The following is a 26,470-nucleotide window of genomic DNA, read 5'->3' on the forward strand; positions in this document are numbered from 1 at the left end:
CCCCTGTTTATTATAGCGTACTGTTTATAATAGCACACTTGACATACTTCAAATACATATACATACATACATATAATCATATATTTACATCTCCAAGGTATTATTCCCTCTATTTCTTACGGAAACTTATAGTTAATTCGTAGCTCTATAAAACATCCAGACTGAAATCTACACGCCCCATTTATCGATTGGTCGAAATCTACAGCGGCTGAAACTGACAAGAAAATGACAGGACAGATATCGACACGCCCTGTTTCTCGATTGGTCCAAACCTATAGCGACCTAGGAAAAATCATGGACTGCACGATATAATCATGACGATGTCAGACACAAAGTTTCACAGGAGACGATTTGGCTGTTTCTTTTAGCTAACTTACTTACGTACATCAAGTAATTTAGTGAATTTTACTTACTTTTCCTAAATATTTTAGTTTAAATATCAGTAACGATAGTAAAGAAAACGCGTGCATTTGTTTACATGATGAAATGGACGATGTCAATCGAATTTCTCATTACATGTTTGGTGAAACATTGAACGTTTCAAAATTTTCAATTGCAAATTTTATGAGCGGCGATGCAAAGGGAGACAACTTGTCTGCATTCGCTGGCCTGCACAAACTCTCCGTTCTATCTTCATGAACAAATTGCGTTCTGTTTGTTCAGCTGTAAGTAAACAATTTCCCACATAAATTTTGCAACAACACAGGAAGAATTGAACAGAATCGGGGGGGGGGGGGGGGTACACTGACCTTTGGAAGAATTTAATTCATTAAAATATTTATTAAAATCAAAGATGAAATAAACATTACTCTTAACATTTTTACAAAAAAAGTAGCCATTACCCACCCAACCTTATTTTCGCTGTGGAGTGGCCTGGTCAACAAACGATTTGGTTATATTTGCTAAATTGCTTCGTAAGTATTGAGAGATCCATGGTATCCTATTAAAAAATGATTGCTCAATAAAACCTTATTCCCTAATCCAAGATAAAAGCTCTAAAATCAAGTTCACTGCTCAAAGAGAAACACAGTGAAAAGGGCCTTTGGGGTTATCAAGAGCAGATAAAAGTTTAATTTTGTCCTTATATTAACATAAATTAATTAAAATTTCTCATTCAACCTTTATCCTCTTCAAATAATTTTAAATTATCCCATGTGAATTCATTTTAAATTCACTTTACCTTTAACTTTTAATTCAAAAGATGTTTGAATAAGACATTACGACGTCTTCAGTTCACCGCCCATAAATGCATCAAAATCATAAAATATGCCCAATACTCCACAATATGGAAATCAATGAAGAACGTTCTTTTGAAGCAGCAGACGAGCCCATCCAGGTTATGCAGCACCTTAATGAATACCAATAATTTTTTTCATTACCTCAACTCATCTAAAAGTAACATTTTACCCAAGTATTCTTCAATAACGAATATATGTAAAGTAACTGATGAAATGAAATTAAAAAAAACTACATCAAAGGTTATGTGAAAAGAAATCTATGAACTAATATTTATCCCAGAAAAAAGTTTAAATGAAGAGGAAGGCTGCGCTGAGTGTACAGACTTCAATGCGATGACCTCCAACGCTGCTTTTGTCTTCTTCCCTCGTCTGTGAAAATTATGTTTCTAATCTTATTTCAAATGTGAAATATAGAGCGCAACTTTGAACAGTCACCTATTATCAAGAACAAAACAAAGAATTCGATTTTTAGTTCTGCCACTTGCATGAATACAACCGCTGATTTGCCTCCTCCGTTATTCTTTGAAAATACAAGCTTACTAAGAGCAAATTGCTATCGAATCTCTTACGCCCCTTTGAAAAGAAAATTAGCCATAGGACTCACCGGAAACAATAAACAATAGAAAACTGACTGTGTCAACTTGTTAGATAAAGTCTGGCAGGCTCAGATAAACACCTCGTATGTATTAGGACTCCTTTCTACAATGATCCATTCAAAAGCTGTATGATGATACATTAAAAAAAATGTGCTACTGTCATTTCTCAACAAAATGCGAGGAATTAGTATCCGCGTTCAATCGCGAGAAGCACAACTCGTGGATTTTAAAATTTTGGTTTTTATTTTTTGTTTTTTTTTATTTGTAAACTATTAGCAATTATGAAAAAAATTCGGATTTCACGATTTTATATTCTCGCGAAAAGATGTGAAACCGTTGAATCACAAAATTAAGTACTGGCGTATAAAAATGAATCTACAGTATATGCTACACATTGTGTTGCAATCTTGGGCAATGTATGGAAAATCCGGGTTTCGACAATTTACCTTCAAAGAAACTGTTCAAAAACCTAATGTCGTTTTGAAATATTTAAAAAGTAATTAGAAAGAGATAAAAGTTATGTTGTTAACGCATCTACTCAAGTTTAATTAAAATCAATCATTGTTATTGAAAACCTGTTAAAACAACTCGTAGTATTTATTGATTTTTGTACGATTTTAATCAGTTTAAATCTTCGACGAACAGTAATGTATTATTCATTGTTAATAAGTTTAGGACGATTGACCCAATTCACCTCGACAATTATGGTTTTCATGGAAATTGTATACCAGTTAGCAAGTTCAATTGTTTCATTTCAATTGCTGTTCAAATTACATAACACGCAGTTCTTTCAATGTCGTTTTGAAATATCTAAAAAAAGTAATTTAAAAGAGAATATTAAACTTCTATTGAATGAAATGTATGTTCTTAACGCATCGACTCCGGTTAAATAAAAATTAGAAAATTGTCATTGGAAGAAAAAATATTAAAACAACTAGTCGTATTTTTTTATTTTTGTAAAATTTTAATAAGAGTTAGTATCAAAAAAGAACATAAAAATCGAATTTGAAAGTCATAAGATAGTATTGATTTAATATTATGTAAAATATTGTCATGCTATCGGCTTCATTTTTACGGTGGTATATGCCAAAGTGCTTTATTTTTCTTCAATTTCTCATGAAAGTACTGTATTATCTGATAAATCTGGGAAATTATTTTACGATTTTAAAATAAAAAGTATATATTATTTATTTACTGGTTTAAAATCCGTTGACTTATATATATAAGTAATAATAAAAACAAAAACCAAAAGCTAATATAAAAGCTCACTACAATACAGGGATATCCTCGAAAGAAATTTTGGCCATCTTAAATAATGTTGTAAAACGTAGTTTAGCATGTTTACTTAAAGAAGGACAGCCAAGTCTTGCACTATCAGAAGATTACGTCTTAAGCGAAGTTTAATCGAGTTTAATTGATGTTGACGTTACATTGAAATATCGATGAACATGTATGTAACGATCACACCTTTAAGGTGCGCGATATATCTGCGCAGAGCGAATTGGGTCCTTTGTCCTTAGCGAGTTGAAAATCTCCTTGAAAATGAAATTAAGTATCCTTTGAACTTCTAAAGGGATTAGGGAGTTTGGGAGTCAATTCTTTATGGAAAGGAATTCTTAGTAGTAAATCGAATTACAAGTAATAGCTTTCCAAAACGCTTGCCTGACTAAACAAATTTATTCAATGGAAGCATGCATCTTTTAAGAAATGAATTTTAATTTTAAATTCTAGTGCATGTACATGTACATGTAATATACATAATCGCTTGAAATTAAATTATATATAATTTCATTAAATGTCTAACCATAGGAAATAGGAGGGGATATTCAAGCACGTATTGTTTTAGAAAGTGTCTGGGGCAGCTTTATCCAAAACATCTTGACAAGCAATTAATAAAAGGGCGAATTATCAAAATCATGAAAAAAATCCTAATTGTAACTTCGATTCAATTAGATTCCTTATTTTCAGTTTCATTTATTACATGCTCCGACAATTTTCATTTATTAAATATGTAAAGTTAAGAAATGTGTCTGCTGCAAAAAAGGGAGAAGCAGACCCCACTCCCCACCCTCGTTTTTACGTGCCTGCGATGTGTACACACGGTGTGCTGGAGTATTCTTCTGTGGTCCCATTTGGACTCGGCCACTAATCGACGCGCAAAAACTATAAATGAGACATTTTGGCGCGAAGTCCTGCTTTACCATTCACGCAACGGCTGAGATCTCGATCCGATGGTTTGAATGAACTCATCTATTGGCATTAATTGATCCATGGGGGGGGGGATGAATTTTTTGACATTTGTTTTGTAACAACTACATATATTTTACTTTGGATCGAATGTTTTGGAAGAAATCTATCGAATTAACACACACACTTGACTAGCGATTGTTTAATGTAGTATTGATATACATTTAGTAAGACACGCGGGTTTTGTGCCCCTTTCAAGATGAATGAAATCGCCCAATCGATCGAAAATCGGGTCACACCCCGCTTTGGCGATTTAGTTCCTCCAGTAAACATTCAAGCTATATGAATATATATATTTGTTTTAATCCAAACTGACGATTCTTTGGTAACGATGACAATCCAACACCAATTATTACTTACATTGTACCGTAATAAACAATTTGTAACACCTTGTTTCGATCACACCCCCCCCCCCCCCTTTCCACCGTTCAACTACATGTATGGCTAATCTATTTTTAAATCAGGATTACACACGTGCATGGTGAACATCCCTTTTACTTGAAAACTCTTACTCACTGATGTTATTACATCTTATATAACATTCTTATCAATTGTGAATGTAAATGCTGACACATTAAACATGCATCTGTTAATCTTTTTTGTGAAAAATCTTGATATTACTTGCTCCCATTGTCTGCGCTGTTTCGGAGAATGCAACTTTTAAACCTTAGATATGCCTGACGTCATGACGTCAGGCAATAAGCAACGACAAAGCAAGCAATGATAACGAGAATACTTATTGATTTGTATCAGACTTGAACGTTGAATGCACTTACTGTGAATATATGTAAATTGAAATTGCGAAATCGCGCACATCGGTTATATAGCTAAACGAAGACTTACTTTTAATTATATTGGGAGTTAACAACGTCAATATACGTTCCGGAAACATGATGACATTACATATCAATTCAATTTCAATTTTCTTGTGGATGCAAACAGTCTTGATTACATCCGAAATTATTGCAAACCTCTATACACAGCAACCGCGCTATACTGGTAAATTTCTTACATCCGTCAACAAAAAAGAATTCAAAGCAGAATCAGTTGTGGCCTGTTTAGCTTTCTGCGGACCTTTGTGTACATGTTTTGGATATCAACAGTCAACAAAGAGATGTCGTGTTTTTGATTTTTGTCTGGATCGGGATGTGTCTTTCACCGAGGGTGGATGGGTCTATTATACATCACCAAGCGGTGAGCTTTTTCATATATATTATGTACGATGTTTTTTAATTTATATTGTTGATGTATTAGACTGTTATTGATGTGAATTTGATGTATTTGAGATAATTGAGTGAAATAAATGCGATCCATGTTTCAGAATATTATATTTTTTTGAAAGTAAAAAACTGGAAAGTTACATGCATTTTTTTTCTATTACAGCGTATTATTATATATGTTTATAAGAATGTGAATATAATATCGATATATGAATTACATATATAATGTAATTTACATGGAATCTAAAAAAATTATCCCCGAAACAAATTGATTTAACATGTCATCCGAATAAAGCGGGGAGTGCCCCACTCTAACAACGTACCTTAGGATGAACATTTTACGGAATTTTGCTTTAAACTTTACCTTTAAATTAGTAAATATACAGCCGGCATATAACTTTTAATTCATTTTCACTATTCCTCTCACACTTTTATGTGTGAAAACATGGGAAATGATCTATATTCTAAAACTGATATAAAGAGATCTACAATGACCTTCACATTGCTTCACTTTCACTTGGTTTAAAAGCACTGCATACCTTCAATCCAAAAGCTGTTTTACGTAAAGCAATAGCCAATAGGGCTCTTTGGAGAGTATGTGTGCTCATGGTAAAATGATTTTTTATTCAGTCTGATATGATCTTGACTCTTTACCTACATGTACATACTTAATTCAAGGTCTCTATATATCATTTGACAAAAGACACCCATGGTAGAAGTGTTTGCCAAATTTGGCAACAATGGGGAAATATGCTCCGGACAAGGAGTTTCTATAAAGTACTGCTATGATCATCACATTTGTCCTTGAAGCTTGTTTTAAAGTCAGTTCACACCATTAACCCAAAAGCTCTGTTCTCAAAAAGTATGAACGAAATAAGGCTAAGTGGATATATGTCCTCTAAAAAGGGTTTTCTGAGAGGTCCAAAATAATGTTGACCCTAAACCTACAAAGATTTGACAGTAGTACACTGCGAGTGAGATTTTAGCCAGATTTGAACAAAGGGAGACAAGACTTGCTCAAGACAATGATTTTTCTTATCAAGGATCTTACACCTACATGTAGAAACATGCATATATTTCAAGGTCACTGCATATCTGTTATCTATGCTCAGACTGAAGATTATAGGGCGCCCGCAGAAAATTCGATATTCCGTCGACAATTTGCCCAGTGGAGACTCTATTTGGCGTTTTCGTCCATGAAAGTCTGTCAAGCATCATTAAAATAGATTGACGGAATTAAACCGGTGTTAAAATAAATTTTGATATCTCAAGATTTCTTGTTTATTAGGAGGTGGCCAGCTTTTTAAAATATTTCAATATAGCTAATATCACTGACAAAATATGTTATATATTTTCATTCTAAATTCGATTAGAGTATCCGATCTATAACAGTTTCAGAATCAATGAATCCGGATGCATTACAGATATATTTTGGCTTCAAACTAAGTAAAATTAGACATAATTCTCATGTTTAGGTGCATGCATCAGTATGTCAGATCAGAATGTGTTCCGATAAATGAATTTTTTCATTTACTTATTAATTTTTGCTTAGGTAATACAAATTTTGAAACCTCTTGGTAAATCATTTTCTTTTCCAAAATGCGATCAAATGAATATCAGAATATGTTATATATGATGGATATTTAGGTTAAAAAAGTAAGTTCTAATATGGATCTGATACCTTATAAGAGATCCGATTGACAATTACATAGAAATAGTTGATTTTTAACATGAGCTTTATTTGTCGACTGTTTTAATACACGAACGCTATTGATTTCTAACTTGTACTTGCTACATGAATATACCTGTATTTTAAAAATGCACACTTTTGTTAAACACTGGCCTTTTCTCTGTTCACATCCTATCAATTATTAATATGTATTGATGATAACATAATTGATGAAAAACCTTACATAGTGATATTTTTCAGACATCTTAGTGGTAAAAAAAATCGCGAAAAATGGATCAACTGATTTTTTTTTTTGGAGAATGTGCAAATTATATCGATGTAAAGGAAAATTATTTCAGAAAGTATAAAATTAAACAGACTACGAAAACTGGCATCTTTCATAAACACCATCAGACAATGATCAATTTTTTAAAAAAATTTCTAATTGGGAATATAGAATGGTGTCTTTATCTTAACATATTTATAATTAAAAGAAAAACAATCTCTGAAAGCCTTGTTTCGATTTTTATTAATTCATTAAGAACTTTTGATAACAAAAATGAAGGTATAATGTGCATTTTCTTATCAAATGCAAAACACCTATCCTTTTTCATCTTTTATAAAGTTTATGATTTTGGTTCATTCATTAGAATGTGATGAAGGTTGGGTAACGTATGGTGGACATGACTACATGATGAATACGACACGGGTTTCTCAACCAGAAGCGATGGTACGTCTTACACTTACATGGTCGATTTAACTGAAAGTAAAATAAGGGCAAAGTGTATATAGGAAAATAGATAAAAGATATAATCATTAATCATATAAGACGGTCAGAGACCCGATATACAAACTTAAAGACATCTCTCAGAGGTAGAATGAGAAAAAAGGAGAAATAGAGAGAATTTGTTAAAAAAACACACTTTGTAAATGTTTCAAGGAATGAAGTCAATATTTATTAGTTTTATACGATATAAAATGGTCTGGGGCAGTTTACGTTTTATAAACCATTTTATATCGTATAAAACTAATAAATATTTAATTTATTCTTTCTAATTTAAATTTTTGTGTATATTTATTGTTGATAAAAACAGTCGTTTTATCTTTAAAATGACATTAAATTGTTCAAAATTCAAACGTAACGTCAGGCGGATTGATACATTTTTGACTTTGGTTTTACTATGACGTAGGCAACATTTTTTATACGATATAAAATAGCTTTTTAGCCAATCAAAAAGCGTTTTACAACCAGAATTAGATTATTAAAAATTGAATATTGTTTGATGTACGCAATTGTTCTCCTGATCCAAACAAATCGATATAATTCGGGAAAAAATCAAACAAATAAGTAAAATGTAGACATTAACCAGTGCAAACCTAAATATTGATATATTTAATGGAAAAAAGCATTAAATGATAATTCATTTCATAAAATTCATAAAATGAATTATCATTTAATGAAAAAATGACTTTTTCAGAGAATATGTCAACAGTGCGGAGCCTACTTGGTTGAAATGAACGATGCAGATGAAAATAACTGGATTAAACAAACAATTTTAAAGGATATATGTACGTTGAATGAAAACTATCTATCTATCTTTGCGACAAAAAATAAAATATTGTTGATAGTTGTGATTGGTGATTAATAAAGTTTTAAAAAAGGTCATTTTTTCTATTTCTGTCACAAACTAGTTAAAATATGACTAATGAAACATTTTGATCTTGCAAATAAATATTTAACATACAAAGTTCTATTGACAGAATGAAATGCATTAACAAAGGATAAATATCATATACAAAAAACAAACAAAAGTAGAAGCAATTTAAAAAAGAAAGAAAGGTCATTGGGTCAACTGGACGAGAAAATCTTCTAATGACTTGAACAGCTGATGTTTGAATTTCAATCATCTTTAAGTCACATTTTAGTAGACTTAGGCATGCTATGCAAATATTAAAGGGGCAACCAAAATTTGAGTGTCATTTGTTTAGATATAAACGAGTTAAAGAGTTTATAATTTTTCCCTATGTAAACAAAGCTTTTGTTTACATTTTGAATGTTGAAGTGAAAATTCCAGTTTTACACCTCAACTGAATGTGTTAACCGTGAGGAAGTTCATTTATGATTAAAATTAATAAGAAGATAGACAAATCAGCTTGAAAAAGATTTTTACTAGTATATTGAACCCATGTAAACAAAAACAGGGCATGAGTCTTGTTTACATGACGAAGAATTGTATGCCCTGTATCTTGATTAAAACTCATCAACTAACACCCAAATTTTATTTGTTAATAAGAAATGCATTTTTAAAGCATTGTAAATAAAAAAAAACCAGAAAAATAAAATTTGATCTAAATCGTGACCATGCCCCTTTAAAAGTAGGAAACGAAAGTAACGACAAGCATTAACTATATGTTGATATTGGTAAAATGAGAACGATTTAAATGGTTGATATGTTTTTCCTCTCTAATAGTTTAACCTTTGTTCTTACCTTTAGATTGCACAGACAAATATGACTGTACGACATGGACCGGTGGAAACGATATTCAGACAGAGGGAGATTTTATCTGGGGAGCATCAAACACACCCTTTAGTTACACAAATTGGGACAGCATTAACCCAGACAATAGTTATGATTTAAGCAAGCCCATTGACTGTGTCGATATGTTTTATGATGGCCAATGGAACGATCGACCTTGTGATTTCCAAGCAAGTTTTATTTGCGAAAGATAAATTTTTTCATAGTCACTAGATAAGTGTGGTTTTTTCCCCAAAGTTCGATCCTGAACTGTCCCTTTGTTTGGTAAAAAAGCAAACGATCCCCTTTTTCAACATTTTGTTCGTGTACTGTTTTTGTGATCGTAAATGAATTGATTTTTTGGTAGTTTATGCACAATTGCTTATAATCAGATATTCTAATAACTGTCCTAATATCACAATTGCAACTTTAGCTGAAACAAAACATTAACCTGTTTTTACATGGATATGAAGTTTATTTGGTTCGAAGAAATGTATAAACTACAGTTTATAAATAGTGTTTTTGGTCCGATCTTTACATAATATCCAACAACTTGACTATTACATTTAAAGGTATGAAGTCTGAAAATTACACAAATTCAATAAGATGTGGTTATTTTGTAGTGTGTATGTTGGTGTTTTATGTTTAGTGGGAAAAGAGGAGAAAGGGGGGGGGGGGGGGTCAAGTTTGACTCGCTAACATTTAAAGCTAACAAGTAAAACTCAAATGTACATCAATTTCAAATAGTTTTCAATATGAAAAATAATCAATTAAAATATTGTTTTTTAATTTACAATATATATTCTTGTGCTTTCGTATAATTTTGTTCCATGGATTGCTTATAATATAAATTTACACCTTAAGCTTTAATATACATGCATACTTCTACAATGATAAGGACTCCTATCCTTTTAAAAGCCATATGTTTGAAGCTCGTATCCGAGATTTGACAAAATAAGGGCTTTTGTCTTGACAAGAATCATATGTTTCAAAGCAGCTATCCGAGAAAATAAAATTACCCAAGACATAAAAATATGAATTATGAAAACATACATTCTGCTGCGTGTTGAGGATTATAAACTGGTAATGCACTCTGTCGTAAGATATCCTAGATTTATTTTTTGTCTAATAAATATTGATAAACGCAACACATACATGTATGCTATAAAGTTCATTAATTTATCTTTAACTGGATATTTTCGGCTGTGTGAACATTTAGCGATTTAGAGACTACAATTTGTCGGCTTGGAGCGCATTTCTCACTAAAAGTATATAGTTTCATTTTGAATTTACCGGATTGTAGTAAACACAAAATTTACAACATGACGACTTGTAAATTTCTAATTTACTACCACCCGGTTGATTAAAAATTTACAGCATTACAATTGTTTAACGAATTATATGAGGATGATATCATTACAACCACCGTGCGCTCGTTGTTATGACCGGGAAAAAATAAATTCTTGTCTTACTAGGTATATGTGCGTATGTAAAGGCAACTATGTGTATAATAATCCTCGATATTACGGTCACCTTAAAATAATGTCAATATGAAGTGAATGTGTTTACAATGATATTATATTTTTACTTTGAAATCGAGTCGGTCTTTGAGCTGTCTTGCCATGGCATAACGTGAAAGTTGAAAATAGATCATTTTTTTCACTTCAACAAAAGTGTAACAATACCCCGAATTTCATTTGTGTATATATGATATGTAATATGTCACTTATAAGTACTGGAGAGTTACATCTTTAGTGAAAATATTTTGTTTGTTCAAGCAGTCGCTTAATGTTTCCTTGAAGAAAACCTGCCTCAAAACAAGCCGTTTTATGCTACAATTGCGAAAATATCGGGAAAAGGTAATATTTATAATGTCATATTTTAAAATTGTGGGCATTAAAACCAAAATGTAAATTATGAAAAAAATGCAAATGTATATTTGTTAAAAAAACAAAGAATTACAGTTAAATGACAATGATTATTTAAAGCCCCCGGAAAAAAAAACCACTGCGAGATGAAGACTAGTGATCAGTAGTCTGATCTAAAGAAAAAAATCGGAGTTGGCATGTCATAAGTCAACTTAAAAAGAAGAAATATGCAGCTTATTAGTATTAATATATAGGAAACGATTTGGCTGACCTCTGTAAACAATAAATATAGAAAGAAAGCTATATATGTTTGCAAAACACCTGTGACCCTCCCTTGAAGACCATTGTGATAAAAATGAACGAACACTGCAAATACTTGTAATACGAATTTTTTCAGTCAAAGGGGGCAAACATCTGTTTAAAAATCGGTCGATTGCACCAAAAATCAAACAACATCAAGCCTGGCCTCGATTTTAATTGAAATCTGCGCACTTAATTACATTTTAGTAGCAAAAGATAATCTGATACACGTTTGATTTCCTGACCATTAGGCGGGACAGATTACCAGTGAAGAACTTCCTTAAGGCCAATTTCAGTAATTTATCCTGGTTATTTATGTACAACTCCTGTGTTTAATAAGTTTGCATTTTTTCTAGGTTGTATTTAATTATGTGCTATTTGTATTCTTGAGTAAACTAAATAGTTAAGAGAAAGTATTAAACCGGTCATACTTCCTTCAAATTTTACCGACAAATTGCAATCCATGGACGGATCAATCTAGAAAAATCGAACTATTCCACGAAAAAGTAATTTCAGGAGTTGTATACGAATTTGATATTAGATCAGCGTTCTGATGTAACATTGACTATTAAACCGTTTCTCCTGTTTTAATCAGTAAAAAAAGTCCCTTAATTTAAAATGACTTGTATAACTGTGTATGAGCATTTTCAAGAACACATTAAATAATTGCAACAATCGATTTTAAAGAAGCTATAATGTTCAATGTGCTTAAAGATTGATTTGGGTTTATATCTCTGGTTTTCTTTTAATTTCCCCGTGACTTGCAAAGCTTTTACAAGGGGTATATATTTGATATTTAATACAGTATAAAAAATTGTTTTCATTCCACCGCTTCAAGTTTCAAGTTTTTAGATTTAAGCTATGTAGGATTTTCAAAAAATATTTGTTAGTTTTTAAGTCTTGTGATCTAGTGTCATGTGAAGAAAAATTGAATTTTGAGATAGGGTTGTAGTTCTTTGGAGAGAGAGAGAGAGAGAGAGAGAGAGAGAGAGAGAGAGAGAGAGAGAGAGAGAGAGAGAGAGTTCTCTCCTTTTAGGTATTTGGGTAAACTCAAGACGAACATATGATTTAAAACGACGATGTTACCTATATTAACGTGCATAAGTGAAGGGCTTTTTCTATCTGAAATAAAGGTATATGAAATAAAGATAACATCATAATTTAAGGAATTTGTAACTCGTCGAGAACTATTAAATGAACACATGATATTCCAGATCAGTAGCCAGACACAGATAATAAATTACAAATTTTTATCTATGTAAAAAAGACAATCTAAACGGTTTTATCCTGTTATTTTCAACGGCAAGGTGCATGCCCTAATGCCATAAAAATATATATATTCCTGCACCAAAACCTTTCATAAGTTAGCCCGCGATCTGACTAATTAATTATAGTGTATACCTGGTACATGTATATTAGGACCAACAGTTACATTTTTTGTCTTACCTTACTGATAAAGTCAATATTGTGGTGTGTTATCGGTAATTTCTATTTTTCAAATTCGGAAGCAGTTTGGAGGTAAATTATGCCAGTGTTGCTATAGAAATTTAAAAACATGAGAAAAAGAAATTGACATAAATTGATAAAAATTAAAACCAATTAATTTTTTTTTCAGAGCTTTTCTGAATAAAAAAAAAAACAAACAAATAATGAGCAAACTGATTTGATTGTTTTGTACTTTTGAATTTCCAGAGAGGAAAACAATATAATTTATAAATATCTCGATTACCTACATTCAACATATATTACATGGATTTTGGGGCGACATGCCATTATATTTGCCCTGGGTGACGGGGAAGCCCTTGAGTGTTTTGTCACCCGATGTCAAAGACAGAAGGCGACATAACACTCCAATGCTTTCCTGGCACCAAAAGACAACTTTTCCGGTATTGTCGCCAAAGAAGACATGTAATATATGTTATATAACATATAACAAATAAAAATCGGGTTATCAACGTATTTCTTCTTCTTTTTTTTTTTTATTAATTTTTAAGTGTATTTAATGGCATGTACTCAAATTAAGTCAATATGTAGTGTACAACATCTAGTTATACGGTGATTGATAATTAATCATAATGATAGTGTGCATTCACACTGTTGTTATGCAGAACTGGTTTGGCTAAATCTGTGCATGATGTTTTATTTTCCCTGATACAGGTTGAAATTTGTATCTTGTGTAATGTGTGACGACTGTTTCTATACTCTGTCCCGAGTTTTTGCTTTCACCACTTTTTGCTTGATATTTCAATAACAGTAAATACCTTTGTGCTCAAACTCCGTTCATCCACTAATATGAAAAATGTCCAGATTATCTGTTTTGAAACGCCCCCTTTACCGCTTCAGGTTTCAATACACATCCCAAAATTGAAAGTCTACGGAGATTTTGCATTGCATCAGCCATTAATAAGCCCGGATGATAACGTTAAAAAATTGCGCGATGTATTCCGAGTGTATTCCGAATGGAGAAAAGATGTAAACATTTCCCATTATAAATCTCATTAAGAAAATTGTTTTCATTTCTGTGAAATTTTATGAGTGAAAAGGGATAATTGTTCAATGAAGATATCTTGGATATATTCCCTTTCATCGATTTCAATTGTATTTCTTTCACAGGTATGTGTATTTTTATAAAAAATCATCAAAAATTGATAGTCTACGGAGATTTTGCATTGCAGCAGCCATTAATAAGCCCGGGTGATAACGTTAAAAAATTGCGCGATGTATTCCGAGTGTATTCCGAATGGAGAAAAGATGTAAACATTTCCCATTATAAATCTCATTAAGAAAATTGTTTTCATTCCTGTGAAATTTTATGAGTGAAAAGGGATAATTGTTCAATGAAGATATCTTGGATATATTCCCTTTCATCGATTTCAATTGTATTTCTTTCACAGGTATGTGTATTTTTATTAAAAATCATCAAAAATTGATGGAAGCAATAACTTGGGACAGACTATAGAAGCCTGTGATTTCAAGAAAATCCATATCTGTTTGAAGATAACATTATGTGAATCAGGCTTGGGGCGAATTACATTGTAAAGTAATGCATTACATTACCATTACTTCATGAATTTGGGCATTAAATTACCATTACCATTACTTGATTTTCTTGAAGTAATGCATTACATTACCATTACATGAGTAAAGTAATGCATTACCATTACCATTACTTTGTTTTAAAAAGTAAAGCTAGTAAAGAGTTTTTGCAAATGTTTCAAATATATAAAAGACTCTTAAACATATCTACAGGTTCATGCGCAGTATCAGGTTCAAATTCAATGACTATAGAAGAGTCATTCTTTATTTGCTCAATCTATAATCATCTTGTAGCATTATGAACAGCATATTACATAAGTGAAATGATATTTATAGACATTTGGCATGATACAATGTAGGGTACGAACTAGAGACACAGAATTACATGCATAACAAAAAACAATTTATGGAATAATCGTATGTTGCGGTTATCAAAAGCTAAATAGAGATATTTCCCCAGATTACTCAAATCTTTATAATTTTGGACACTTAATTGTAGTAATTCATAAACAGATGGTTTTTCCCAGTTATATTTCTTAAGATACTGTATTTGAATCGTATTTCTTTCTACTGAGGACACTTTAAGACAAAAGATTGCTGTTGCACTTTATGATCGAAGTTTCAAAGGTTTCATCTTTTAACTGCATCCTGTTAGTTTGAAAATCTTCCGAGCTATACTAAATAAATGTTTTACAGGAGCAGTCGCAGCTTGGACTGAAAAGTACTGTTTGACAATCTTTATCTTAGGATACATTAAGTGCAATAATAGAAAAAAACCCATAAATCTTGTATTTTATATCAGTCCAAACTAATGTACAGTGTACTTAATTTACAAGAGAGAGAGAGAGAGAGAGAGAGAGAGAGAGAGAGAGAGAGAGAGAGAGAATAAGTAAGTAAAATTATTTTCAAATGGGTTATAATATTGGAAGTGATATTAATTTTCATCATGGATGGACAGTGCATTCATTTTGCTTTTAAAGGTGCATGTCTGTCTCCTATTCTATTGGGACACAGCGAAGGGAAGGGGATTGGGGTGTTTAGCATAGATTGTTTTGATACAATAGATTATCCTGGGGGCATAGTGTGTTGTTGACACATTTCTTATTGAAGTGCAAACAAATTGGAGTAAATTGTTTTGATGATTAAAAACTCTTAATAACAACACTCTTAAAAATGTCATGAAATTGTGCTGTTCTATTTAGTAATATTAACAATTCAAAAATGAATTTTAAAAAACTTTTTTAATAATACAATTAAAACATTTTTATCTCAAGAATTATTTCTTTCTTCTTAAAAAATGAATTTAGTCAAATCCAATTTCAACTATTCATTTATTCATCACATTTTTTAAAGTGATCATGCATAAATAAGCATAGTAATGCAAAGTAATGCCATGTAATGCCAGCATTACATTATATTTTGGAAAGTAATGAATTACATTAGCATTACTTGTAATGCTAATTTTGTGGCATTACACATTACTAGCATTACATTGAAAACATGTAATGCATTGCAATGCATTACCATTACATTTAGCATTACCCCAAGCCTGATGTGAATATAGATGTACTACAGGAAAAAGAAATATCGAAGATAAACAATTTTTGGTTCAGTGTTTACCGTCAAACTGGGAATCAGCTCTATCGTCATCTTGAAGAGGTAACCTGACAGAAGAAGAGTTGCTACCTTTGTATTCAGCCGTAAAATTGAAAATAGTTGCTCTTTAAGAGAATTTGATGTGTCACTAATATATTTCATCGAATATTTTTCCCCTTACAAAAAATACACCCAATACAAGTATTCAAACTACATACATGTACCAAAAATAGAATATCCAAATAATGCCTTTGAAATCAAGATTTTTCTTATCGTCAACATAAGCCGAATAACTTCTTTACTTTCTGACTGATGGCAAGATATGGACATGATATGCTGGGCTTCAGATCCCGATCTAGTTCTGTGATAGAAGTTGCGTGCAGACAGTGGTATGTATATATTTTTCAAAGTCCAGCTTTTTTTGAGAAATTCTTTATTTTCCCAAAGAGTATTTTGTTGACATGATTTTATCATACTAAGTCATTTCCTTTACTTGGCCTCTGCAAAAGCAAAAGATCCTGATTCAGCTTATTAAAGTACAACAGAAAAGATCCTTCAGGACAAAAAATACTGCATTCTCCCTCCTTGACTGTTTTTCGTTATTTCTGTGGGGTTTTTTTGTCGCATGATCCCACGATGATCAGCTATTCTGATCACATTTTGTCCGTCGTCCGTCTGTCTGTCCGTCTGTAAACTTTTTACATTTTGAACTTCTTCTCTAAAACCGCTTATCCTTCAACCAAAGTTGGCACAAAGCATCCTTATGGGAGGGCAAATATAAATTGCAGAAATAAAAGTCCGATCTGTATTCAAAGCGGAGAAAAAACCTTGAAACTGTAGAAAAAGGGGGGTGCATTTTCAAAAATCTTCTTCTCAAGAACTAATTAGTTCAATTCAACGTAGTTTAGCATAAATTATCCTTATTGGAAGGAAAATATAAATTGCAAAAATTAGGTGCTAATTCTGATTCAAATCTGAGTTATTACGAAAATAATAATAAAGGAAAGGCGTGTTCCAATCAGTTTAATAGCTTCTGGCCCGGCATACGGTAAAATAGGTAGGCAAAACTTGGCCTGAGCAAAACAAAAGATTGGCAGGTATTAATCTGCCAATCTCATTAAAATTTCGGGATATTTGATGGACCAGTGTATTTGTATTCGCTGTAAATATTGCTGCAAAATAATGCGTATTTGGAATTGACGATTGCCGATCTGCCCCGGCTTTTATTTTGCCACGGCCCGGGTTTGCATACCCATTTTACCAAGACTCGTATTCCATACTTCTAAAACGAGGTTCTTTGTTTAAAGCAGCCATGACATTATACGAAAATGGGTCGATCTGACTATGATGAATTTGCTTGCTATGCAACCGTTCGCGTATAAGGAAAATTTTTGAAACATGCAAAATATATTGGTGCCGATTTTGTGAAGTAAAATAAAGGCTAAATATTTCAATGCGTTGAAAGTTTTCACAAATGACGTTGGTGTTAGCTTGTTCTGATTTTCGTTTCGTTTTCATTATTTATGCTTTGTAACCTGGGAACTATCGTCTGTATTTCGTGATTTTTACGTATCAAATCAAACAGAGACTACGGTAAATCAAACAGTTAACTGTTTACCTGCGCAAATTAAGCAAAATCTGATGTAGGGGTACTGAAATACAATTCATTCTATCGGTAATTCGGCATTATCTTTTGCGAAATGGTAGATTAATGCAATAGGTTTTGTTGAGATGCTCGGCATTTTCTCGAGTTTATTCAGTTTAAATAGAGTTTGAGATCGCTGACGGAAATATGTAGGTATATACATGTATATATATATGATTCATTTCGAAAAAATAAATTGTGTTCTTTATTTGTTATACATGTAGTGCATGTTTCTTGTGTTTAATTGTTACCCAACAATTTCTATTTACTAACCATATTTGAGTGTTAAGCTTCGAATTATAAGCAAGATACAGAGATTTGCTCACAATTCTATGTTTGTACACAGATCTTAAAAGCTAAAGATTAAAAAAGTAAAAAAAAAAGTCAATATTTATTACGAAAATTGTCAAAGTCTGTTCTTCCAGAAACCAACATATTGAATTGTAAACTTAACCTCTTTAGCTCACCTGAGGGCGGGGCCACAATGGGGGGGGGGGTCGAAGTTTAACATATGAATATAAAAAGTAAATCTTTAAAAATCTTCTTCTCAGAAACTAATCGGCCAGGAAAGCTGAGACTTGTGTGGAAGCATCCTCAGGTAGTGTAGATTCAAAGTTGTGAAAATCATGACCCCCGAAGGTAGGGTGGGGCCACACTGAGGGATCAAAGTTTTACATAGGAATATATACAGTAAATCTTTAAAAATCTTCTTCTCAGAAACTAATCCGCCGGCAAAGCTGGAACTTGTGTAGAAGCATCCTCAGGTAGTGTAGATTCAAGGTTGTGAAAATAATATCCCCTGGGGGTAGGTTGGGGCCACAATGGGGGGTCGAAGTTTAACATATGATTATATAGAGTAAATCTTTAAAAATCTTCTTCTCAGAAACCAGCCAGGAAAACTGAAACTTGTGTGGAAGCATCCACAGGTAGTGTATATTCAAATTTGTGAAAATCATGACCCCTGGGGGTAGGTTTGGGCCACAATGGGAGGTCCATGTTTTACATAGGAACAAACAGAGTAAATCTTTAAAAATCTTCTACTCAGAAACTAATCAGCCAGGAAAGCTGCAACTTGTGTGCAAGAATCCTCAGGTAGTGTAGATTCAAAGTTGTGAAAATAATGATCCCCAGGGGTAGGGTGGGGCCACAATGGGGGTGGGGGGGGGGCAAAGTTAAACAAAGGAATAAATAGGGTAAATCTTTAAAAAATCTTCTCAGAAACTAATCAGCCATATGATTCTTTATAATTGTTAAGACTTTGGCCCCAGGACAATTCTTTGGCTTCACGAGAAGGTTCAGAGTTTGATGTACGTTTATATCCCATATATAAACTATTGTTAGGGATCTTTTTGAGAACTGCAATACTCAACATATGATATGACTATAAAATCATCCTGTTAGAAAAGGGACTAATGATTATAAACATAAGAATATCCAGGGGGAAATGGATTTTATTTATATAGGATCTACATGTATTATTGTACATTGTCCAGATAGTTTGTATTATGACTCCATTGAGCTGATTTTATCATACCTATTGTTCCTCAGGTGAGCGATGTGGCCCATGGGCCTCTTGTTTCCATAGAATCATTAAGTGGCTTAGTTTTGAAAAAGTCCTGACTTCAGCTTTTTTCTATTCAGCCAGATTTAATATAAAATTGTCATATAGCCTTCATTCTTTTTAGATTTTAAATTGATGTTTTAATAATACTTTTAAACTCCTAGCCCGTCCAGGTTTTGAATAACAAGTCTGTGTATAGTGGTATAATGAGGATATGTATATAGATCGATTTATCTGAAAATGTGTTTTGTTTGATATCAAATTAATTTTTTTATCTAATTAGCTGCATTCATCAAAAAGGTAATGTTATCTCAACACCCGATCTCTTCACTAAAACATAGATGAAATAAATAAAAACAGCAGAGATGATGTGGAAAATATTATTAACTAAAATGTTTCCAAGAGAAAAACGTTATAATGGAAATAAATATTGTACATGTGTACAGACTTGAATGCGATGACCTCCAAAGCTGCTGTAATACTCTTCTGTAACTTGATCATCTCGCTCTACTTATGAACCGTCTTCTTAACTATAAGACACTTCTGTCATGTTTAAGGCATTTGTTTCTCTATCTTTTCTCCATCAAGGGATTCTCGTATGATAATATCAGATTTACGAATATTATTCGTTAATGTAAAAAAAAAGACCGTTTTAAACTTGATACTGTAAAGGAAGGGCCACTTCATTCATAAAATGACTCATGACAAAAAAGGTAAACTGATTCCATAAGCTTTCAAATAATAGCATTAAAATAGGAACGCAGCATTTGATTGAAACTTCTATCATAATACATATATGTAAACTAAACTAGACTCGCGATTTGTTTACAATACCATTTATTTCAAACTCAGTATTTTGCTTGTAATCTTATATTCGACTTTTCAAATTTTTACGAAGCATAAACGATACATATATTAACCATTTAAAACATTAAACACACGGGGGGGGGGGGGGGGAGTAGAATTTGAGCTCAGATCGTTTTAGGTCGCTTTAAATTGCCCTTAGCGCAATTTCAACTGGCTCTGGTGAGCGTCCTCAGATCAAACGGTGATCGTCCTATGTACACAAGTACATTTTACCAATCGACTAAAAGCACGCTGAAGGAAAATATCTGAACCAAGTTAGTCATTTGTTGTTTTTGAATAAAGATGAAAATAATGGGTGGGCCTTAGTAAAATAGAGTGATATGCCTGTCAATACATTGATTATAATATCTCTTTAACAGGTACCGTGACAACATTTTGCATTCGAGTGTATTCATCAATCAAGTGAGTAAGATTATAAAAGTCAGACGAGTTTACGCCTGGCAAACACCAAGGGGGGGGGGGGGGGGGGCAGAACGAGAATATAGGAAATTGAAAGTTAATAGTGAACCCCTCTCAAAAGTTCAATTTTATATCTTGCATAGGATTTTCTTATTTTAATATCGTTTTAAATAAAATCTCTTTCATTTAACGTAATGTGATGACAAAGTGCGAAAAAAAATGCGAAAAATAAACTACATGTACTGTTTTGCTCTTGCATTTTTTTTTTTACCAAGATGTTATGAAAAGTCAGCGTCTTCAAAATAGTGTTTATTATTTATGACTTAGGGGCCAACAAACCGATACAACTAGACTGGCGTATTTTACGACATCGTATTGAGATCATATAATTTTTAACAAATGTCCATAGACATAAAGTAGTTGATCTCCAAACCACATAATTTAGTGTGTAATTACAATTTAGTGTGTAATTACAATTTCATAACTCTAATGTTGAAAGCTGGGAACCTAGTAAGTTTCAGAACTTATTCTGTAAACTGCTGAGTATCATATATCTATATACAGCTGAATATCAACAATGCTAAATTCAACAACGATGTTTTTTTCTGATTTTATTGTATGTGAGTTTTTTAACAATAAAAAAATATGTTGGATGTCCAAGTAAATTATTCAAAACTTAACCAAATAAAAGGGGGGGGGTCTCATTTTTCACAGATAAAATTTTCTAAAGCGTCACATAGCCGATCATTCCACTGTCCGTTATAAAAAATATCCACACAATCCCGAATTTTGATCTCATGTTCATAATCATTCGGATTATCTGGGTCCCAATTCATATACGTAAAAGGTGTTTTTGAGTGTCCCCATACAAACTGTCCCTCTGTTTCGATGTCATTTCCACCAATCCAAGAGGTACAGTCGTATTTGTCTGTACAGTCTACAAACAAGTAATGTTGGTTAAAAAATAGATATATATATATATATATATGAAATTCATGTGGGTTTTTTTAACAGATGCAATGGGATTTTTTTTTTCAAATAACGAGAAAAAGTGTAAAATGATACATACAAACATCCTTTAGCAGGTGCTCTTCAATCCATTTGTTTTCGTCTTTATCATTAATTTCAACAAGGAAAGAACCACACTTTTTGCACTCACTCTACAAATAAAAAAGTAATTGAAGTAGACTTATGAACTTCTGAGTGCTCTATTTATTTCGATGTATAATCTATAATTTTTCGTTTTATTTATCAGTATTAATGGCCAAAAATTCGGTTATTTTGATATGGTAGTATAAATACATAGTCCGTGGGTTTTTTTTCAATATATGTATGACATACAATTGCATCAGGTTGGGATAGCTTTGTTTGGTTTAGAATGTAATAATGTCCATTATACGCCATCCAGTTTCCGTCACATTCTATAATGTAAAGTCATATTCAGATTATTGTATTACGATTTTGCGAATTTAAAATTTATCATCTTTATATTGCACAAACAATTAACATTTGCAATCCTACGATATACTAAAATATACTACCACCCTATCTTATAGGTTTGCTATTAATAAAAAACCCAGTTTATATGAGTATAGATTTTGCAGCTCATATTTCAATTCTCTACATATGTATTAGTATATTACTATGCAGAAAATTATTATATTCAATGAATAACTTTTTTAGATATGCCATAATTAACAATAATTTAAATCTTTCATACTTAATTTTTAACACAATGGCAATCATAATGCAATGAATTAATGTGTTTACTGACCTGTCGGTGTTTTGTAATAAACCCATCCCCTCTCATTCCCAGTGTCCTGAGAGCGGCAGAAATCAAAAACACGACATGTTTTCGTCGAATGCTGGTAACCAAAACACGAACAATAAGGCCTACACATACTTGCACAGGATAGAGGCGAATCTGCTCTGTATTCCTCCGCGAAGTTCATTTTAGGCCATTTGTCGGTATACGAAGGTTGCTGTGAAAAATTTCTAGTTAACATTTCAGACTTATTGGCGATGAGTTTCATCCATAAGCAGCAGAATATTAAACAAACTGGAATTGCCATCATGTTTTGCCTTGTGATGACTGGCAGTGTTTGATGATATATTTACCAGGTGCTATGTTAAGTTACAAGAGTTTGGTGGATCATACATGTCGAATGAATTCTACGAAAAATATTCCAAGAGCACTCAATATCAGAGACTCACAGTCTATTGATTGTCATCTATTTGTAAGTTTGCTTCTTTATATTAAAGTTAATTTTTGTTCTTTCAATTATTAATGCAGGCATAATAACTTTGATATCAATCTCACACCTGTTTCCTGAAAATCAATATTTAATCAACTTATTTGTGATAGATAGTTTGAAGTATTTTTAAATTCTATTGAAATCTGTAAGAGTAAGTAAAGACCTCGATTTGGGGCTATGGATTTTCCTACTTCGTGCTTAACACACATTATGATTGTGACGTCATGGTACGGTCATACTTTGGATTCCACTTCAATGAATTTCATGTAGTTCGCTATTTCTGGTCCTGACTATGAGAATTTCGGTATATTAAAATGCTCCTCGCTCTTAATTATTATCTATCACAAATGAGAATCAATATCATTATTGAAATCTTTTAATATATTACTCTTTACCTATCACAAATGAGAGTCAATATCATTATTAAAATCCTTTTTTTTTTCTTTACCTATTCCCATTACCTTTAATGTACACAATTTTACACCAGCATTAAACAATTGTATTCTCTCTCTACTTGGGTGTTGATGACTCGTCGGCTTTTACCACATAGAGACTACTTGTCTGAATTGAGCTGCATATGGCCTAAAAAAGTTGCGTGTTTAGGGTAACCCGACCTAACCTACAAATATGCCCCGATCCTACCAGATGTAGATGTCTGTTTTTATCCGATTGTGAATTTTATATTATATCTATAAAAAAATTGTTTTCAAATATGACAAACAAACATTCTTAAGATTCATACAAAAAAAAATATGATAAAATTAAAAAAGAATCTTTACCTACATGTACCTAACCTAATTTTTTCTTCAGTGTTACAATGTACCCTAAACACACAATTTTTTGTAGGCCTAGAATGTCCTGTCCATATTAACGAAAGTATTGCATTCTGTCTACTCATCTGTAAGTCAGCAACTTTAACAACTCAATTTTTTAAACACACAGAATGACATAAACAGAGTCAATAACATAACACAGTAACCAAATCGGTACCATGGGTGGTACATCGATACCGTGAAGAGCTTGCCAGGAGACGGTGAGTCCTACGTAATCTGCCGTCATCGCTTCTCTTCTATCAATTTTCATTGAGTTGTGGAAGCTGTGAATCGGTAAGTATTAATTAAAAAATATATTAAAATCATATAATAATAAATTGATCAAGCTTATTCATTTTAGTTTAATTCAAATTTGTTGTAACCTGGCCTCGGTCAACAGGCGATTAATTTAAATATTGGCCAATTACTCACTATCTCATCCGATGGAACCTTTTAGTGGCTTAATTTTTAAAAATTCCGGATTTCAGCTTACACTAAATGTATTTGACTCGATCCATTGATCTAAGAAACAGAAAACAATGAAGCTCATTTTCCTACTTCTGGGGTTCTCAAATGCAGATACAGGCTTGTTCATTTTTTTTTATTTCAGCGAGATTTAAAATAAAATTTCTATTTACCCAACACTGTTTTAAAGTTTAACATTTAAATAGATGTTTAAATAACATGTTTAGACCCCGAGCCCATCCAGGTTTTGAACAACAATGCTGTGTATAGTGGTATAATGAGAATAAGTGTACAGATCGATTTATCTTAAAATACGTATCGTTTAATAACAAATGAATTTTTTTTTCTAATTAGGTGCATTGCTGCAACCACTATTGAAAATAACCACAATTGAAATGAATTATTTCAATAGTGGTTGGGAATGTATTTCATTTGAAGAATCACTTTACAACCACTATTGAAATACAACCACTATAGAAATAATATATTTAAATAGTGTTCCGGGATGTATTCCATTTTGAAAATTAATTTACAGACACTGTTGATGTACAACTACTATTAAAATTATTTTTTCAATCGTAGTTAGAAGACATTTATTTATCAATATTACTTTGAAAATTTATATTTTTTTCTTTACATTTCTCTTTCTACAAACATATCATGTCCAATGGTATTGTTTATTTTTTGCACAACAGAGAACATCTTGTAAATTGACAGAACTTCTATTCAAACCCCCTGTGTATTGAATAATTATTTATTGATGCTTATTATTATAAATATCACTATTAATATAAATTATATCAATAGTGGTTGTGGTGTACTTCACTACGACCACTATTGAAATATATTATTTCTATAGTGGTTAAGGATGCAATTCATTTCAACCACTATTGAAATAATTTATTTCAATAGTGGTTAGGGAAACCTTTCATTTCAAACACTATTGAAATAAACTATTTCAATAGTGGTTGCTGATGCATTTCAGTTTTATGTCTATTATTATGTCTGTTTGTAACACTTTCCTTTCTGCTAGGGGAGTTTCTTCAGAAAAGAAGTATGTCTTATGAGATGATGAATTCCTTTTTGGTTATGATGTTCTTTGATTTACCTCTATACTGTCATGTTTCCCATACCATCTGGAACCGAAAGTGTTATGCACAGTCAGAATAATAGGTATTAAAATAACATCCTACCACTATTGAAATATTTTATTTCGATAATGGTTGTAATGAACCGCATCCTTAACCACAATTAAAATGAATTATTTCAATAGTGGTTGTAATGAAATGCAAACCTAACCACTATTGAAATAATCCATTTCAATAGTGGTTATAATAAAGCGTATACCCAACCACTATTGAAATGATTTATTTCATTAAATATTGGTCTTAATGAAGTACATCCTCATCCATTATTGAAATTATTTATCTTAATAGTGATAGTCATTATTACATAAATCTATAATTATATATAAGCTATAACTTATTTTTTAATATGCAGGGGTTTTGAATAGAAGTTCTGGCAATTTACAGCGTTGTCTTCTAGTAAATATAATTTACAATTTCCATAAAACATGATATATCTATAGAAAGAGAAAGGTAAAGAAAAAATATGAAAACAATTTCAACTGTTAATCTGCGAGGATTGGTTATTTCTGCACAACAGTGAACATCCTAAAATTAGTACATCTATATCATAGTCTTCATTACTATTACCGTAAAATATGCAAGTGTTTAGTACCTTAATTGTGCATTTGAATTGTTTGTTAGATAAAAACAAATGTATTAGCATGTTTATCTGCGAGAAATGGTTATTTACTTCTACACAGCAGTGACACTTGTAAGCGTTAGATTTCTTGCATTTCAAAGTAGTTTGCAAATATGATATACAACTTCTTTCTTTCCAAATTTTGAAAAATCTGTAGAAAATAAAAAAAGTGAATAGGTGTGTTACCTCGCTGCGTTGTATATGACCATTGCTACTCTACTTGTTTAACAAATTGATTTTTGAGCAATAAAAGACAGAGCAAGTATGAGTAATTAATGATGAGTGTGTTTGCTTTGAATTGTAATTTGATTATCTTTTTATTGTTTTTTTTTTGGGGGGGGGGGCTGTCAGTAGCATCCATTCAAGAGTAAACTGTGCATCCGTGCCGAACATACGATTGAGTTTATCACTTT

General features: G+C 32.0%; 2 protein-coding genes across 2 annotated transcripts; one reads left to right on the top strand and one right to left on the bottom strand.

Annotated features, from left to right (window-relative positions):
• The first annotated feature begins 4,912 nt into the window (after window positions 1-4,912).
• Window positions 4,913-10,135, top strand: LOC128173636 (perlucin-like protein). The gene is made up of 4 exons (XM_052839309.1): window positions 4,913-5,275; window positions 7,621-7,700; window positions 8,449-8,539; window positions 9,466-10,135. Exons 1-4 carry the CDS (start codon window positions 4,972-4,974, stop codon window positions 9,699-9,701), a joined length of 711 nt encoding a protein of 236 aa, XP_052695269.1. The 5' UTR covers window positions 4,913-4,971; the 3' UTR covers window positions 9,702-10,135.
• An 11,194-nt stretch (window positions 10,136-21,329) lies between these two features.
• Window positions 21,330-22,841, bottom strand: LOC128170777 (perlucin-like protein). Its single transcript, XM_052836549.1, has 4 exons — window positions 22,533-22,841; window positions 22,100-22,179; window positions 21,828-21,918; window positions 21,330-21,695 (listed from the first exon to the last, which is right to left on the bottom strand). The coding sequence occupies exons 1-4, from the start codon at window positions 22,831-22,833 to the stop codon at window positions 21,460-21,462; spliced, it is 708 nt and encodes a 235-aa protein (XP_052692509.1). The 5' UTR covers window positions 22,834-22,841; the 3' UTR covers window positions 21,330-21,459.
• Window positions 22,842-26,470: the final 3,629 nt, after the last annotated feature.

The sequence above is a fragment of the Crassostrea angulata genome, chromosome 2, assembly GCF_025612915.1.
Source record: "Crassostrea angulata isolate pt1a10 chromosome 2, ASM2561291v2, whole genome shotgun sequence".
Taxonomy (NCBI): Eukaryota; Metazoa; Mollusca; class Bivalvia; order Ostreida; family Ostreidae; genus Magallana; species Magallana angulata.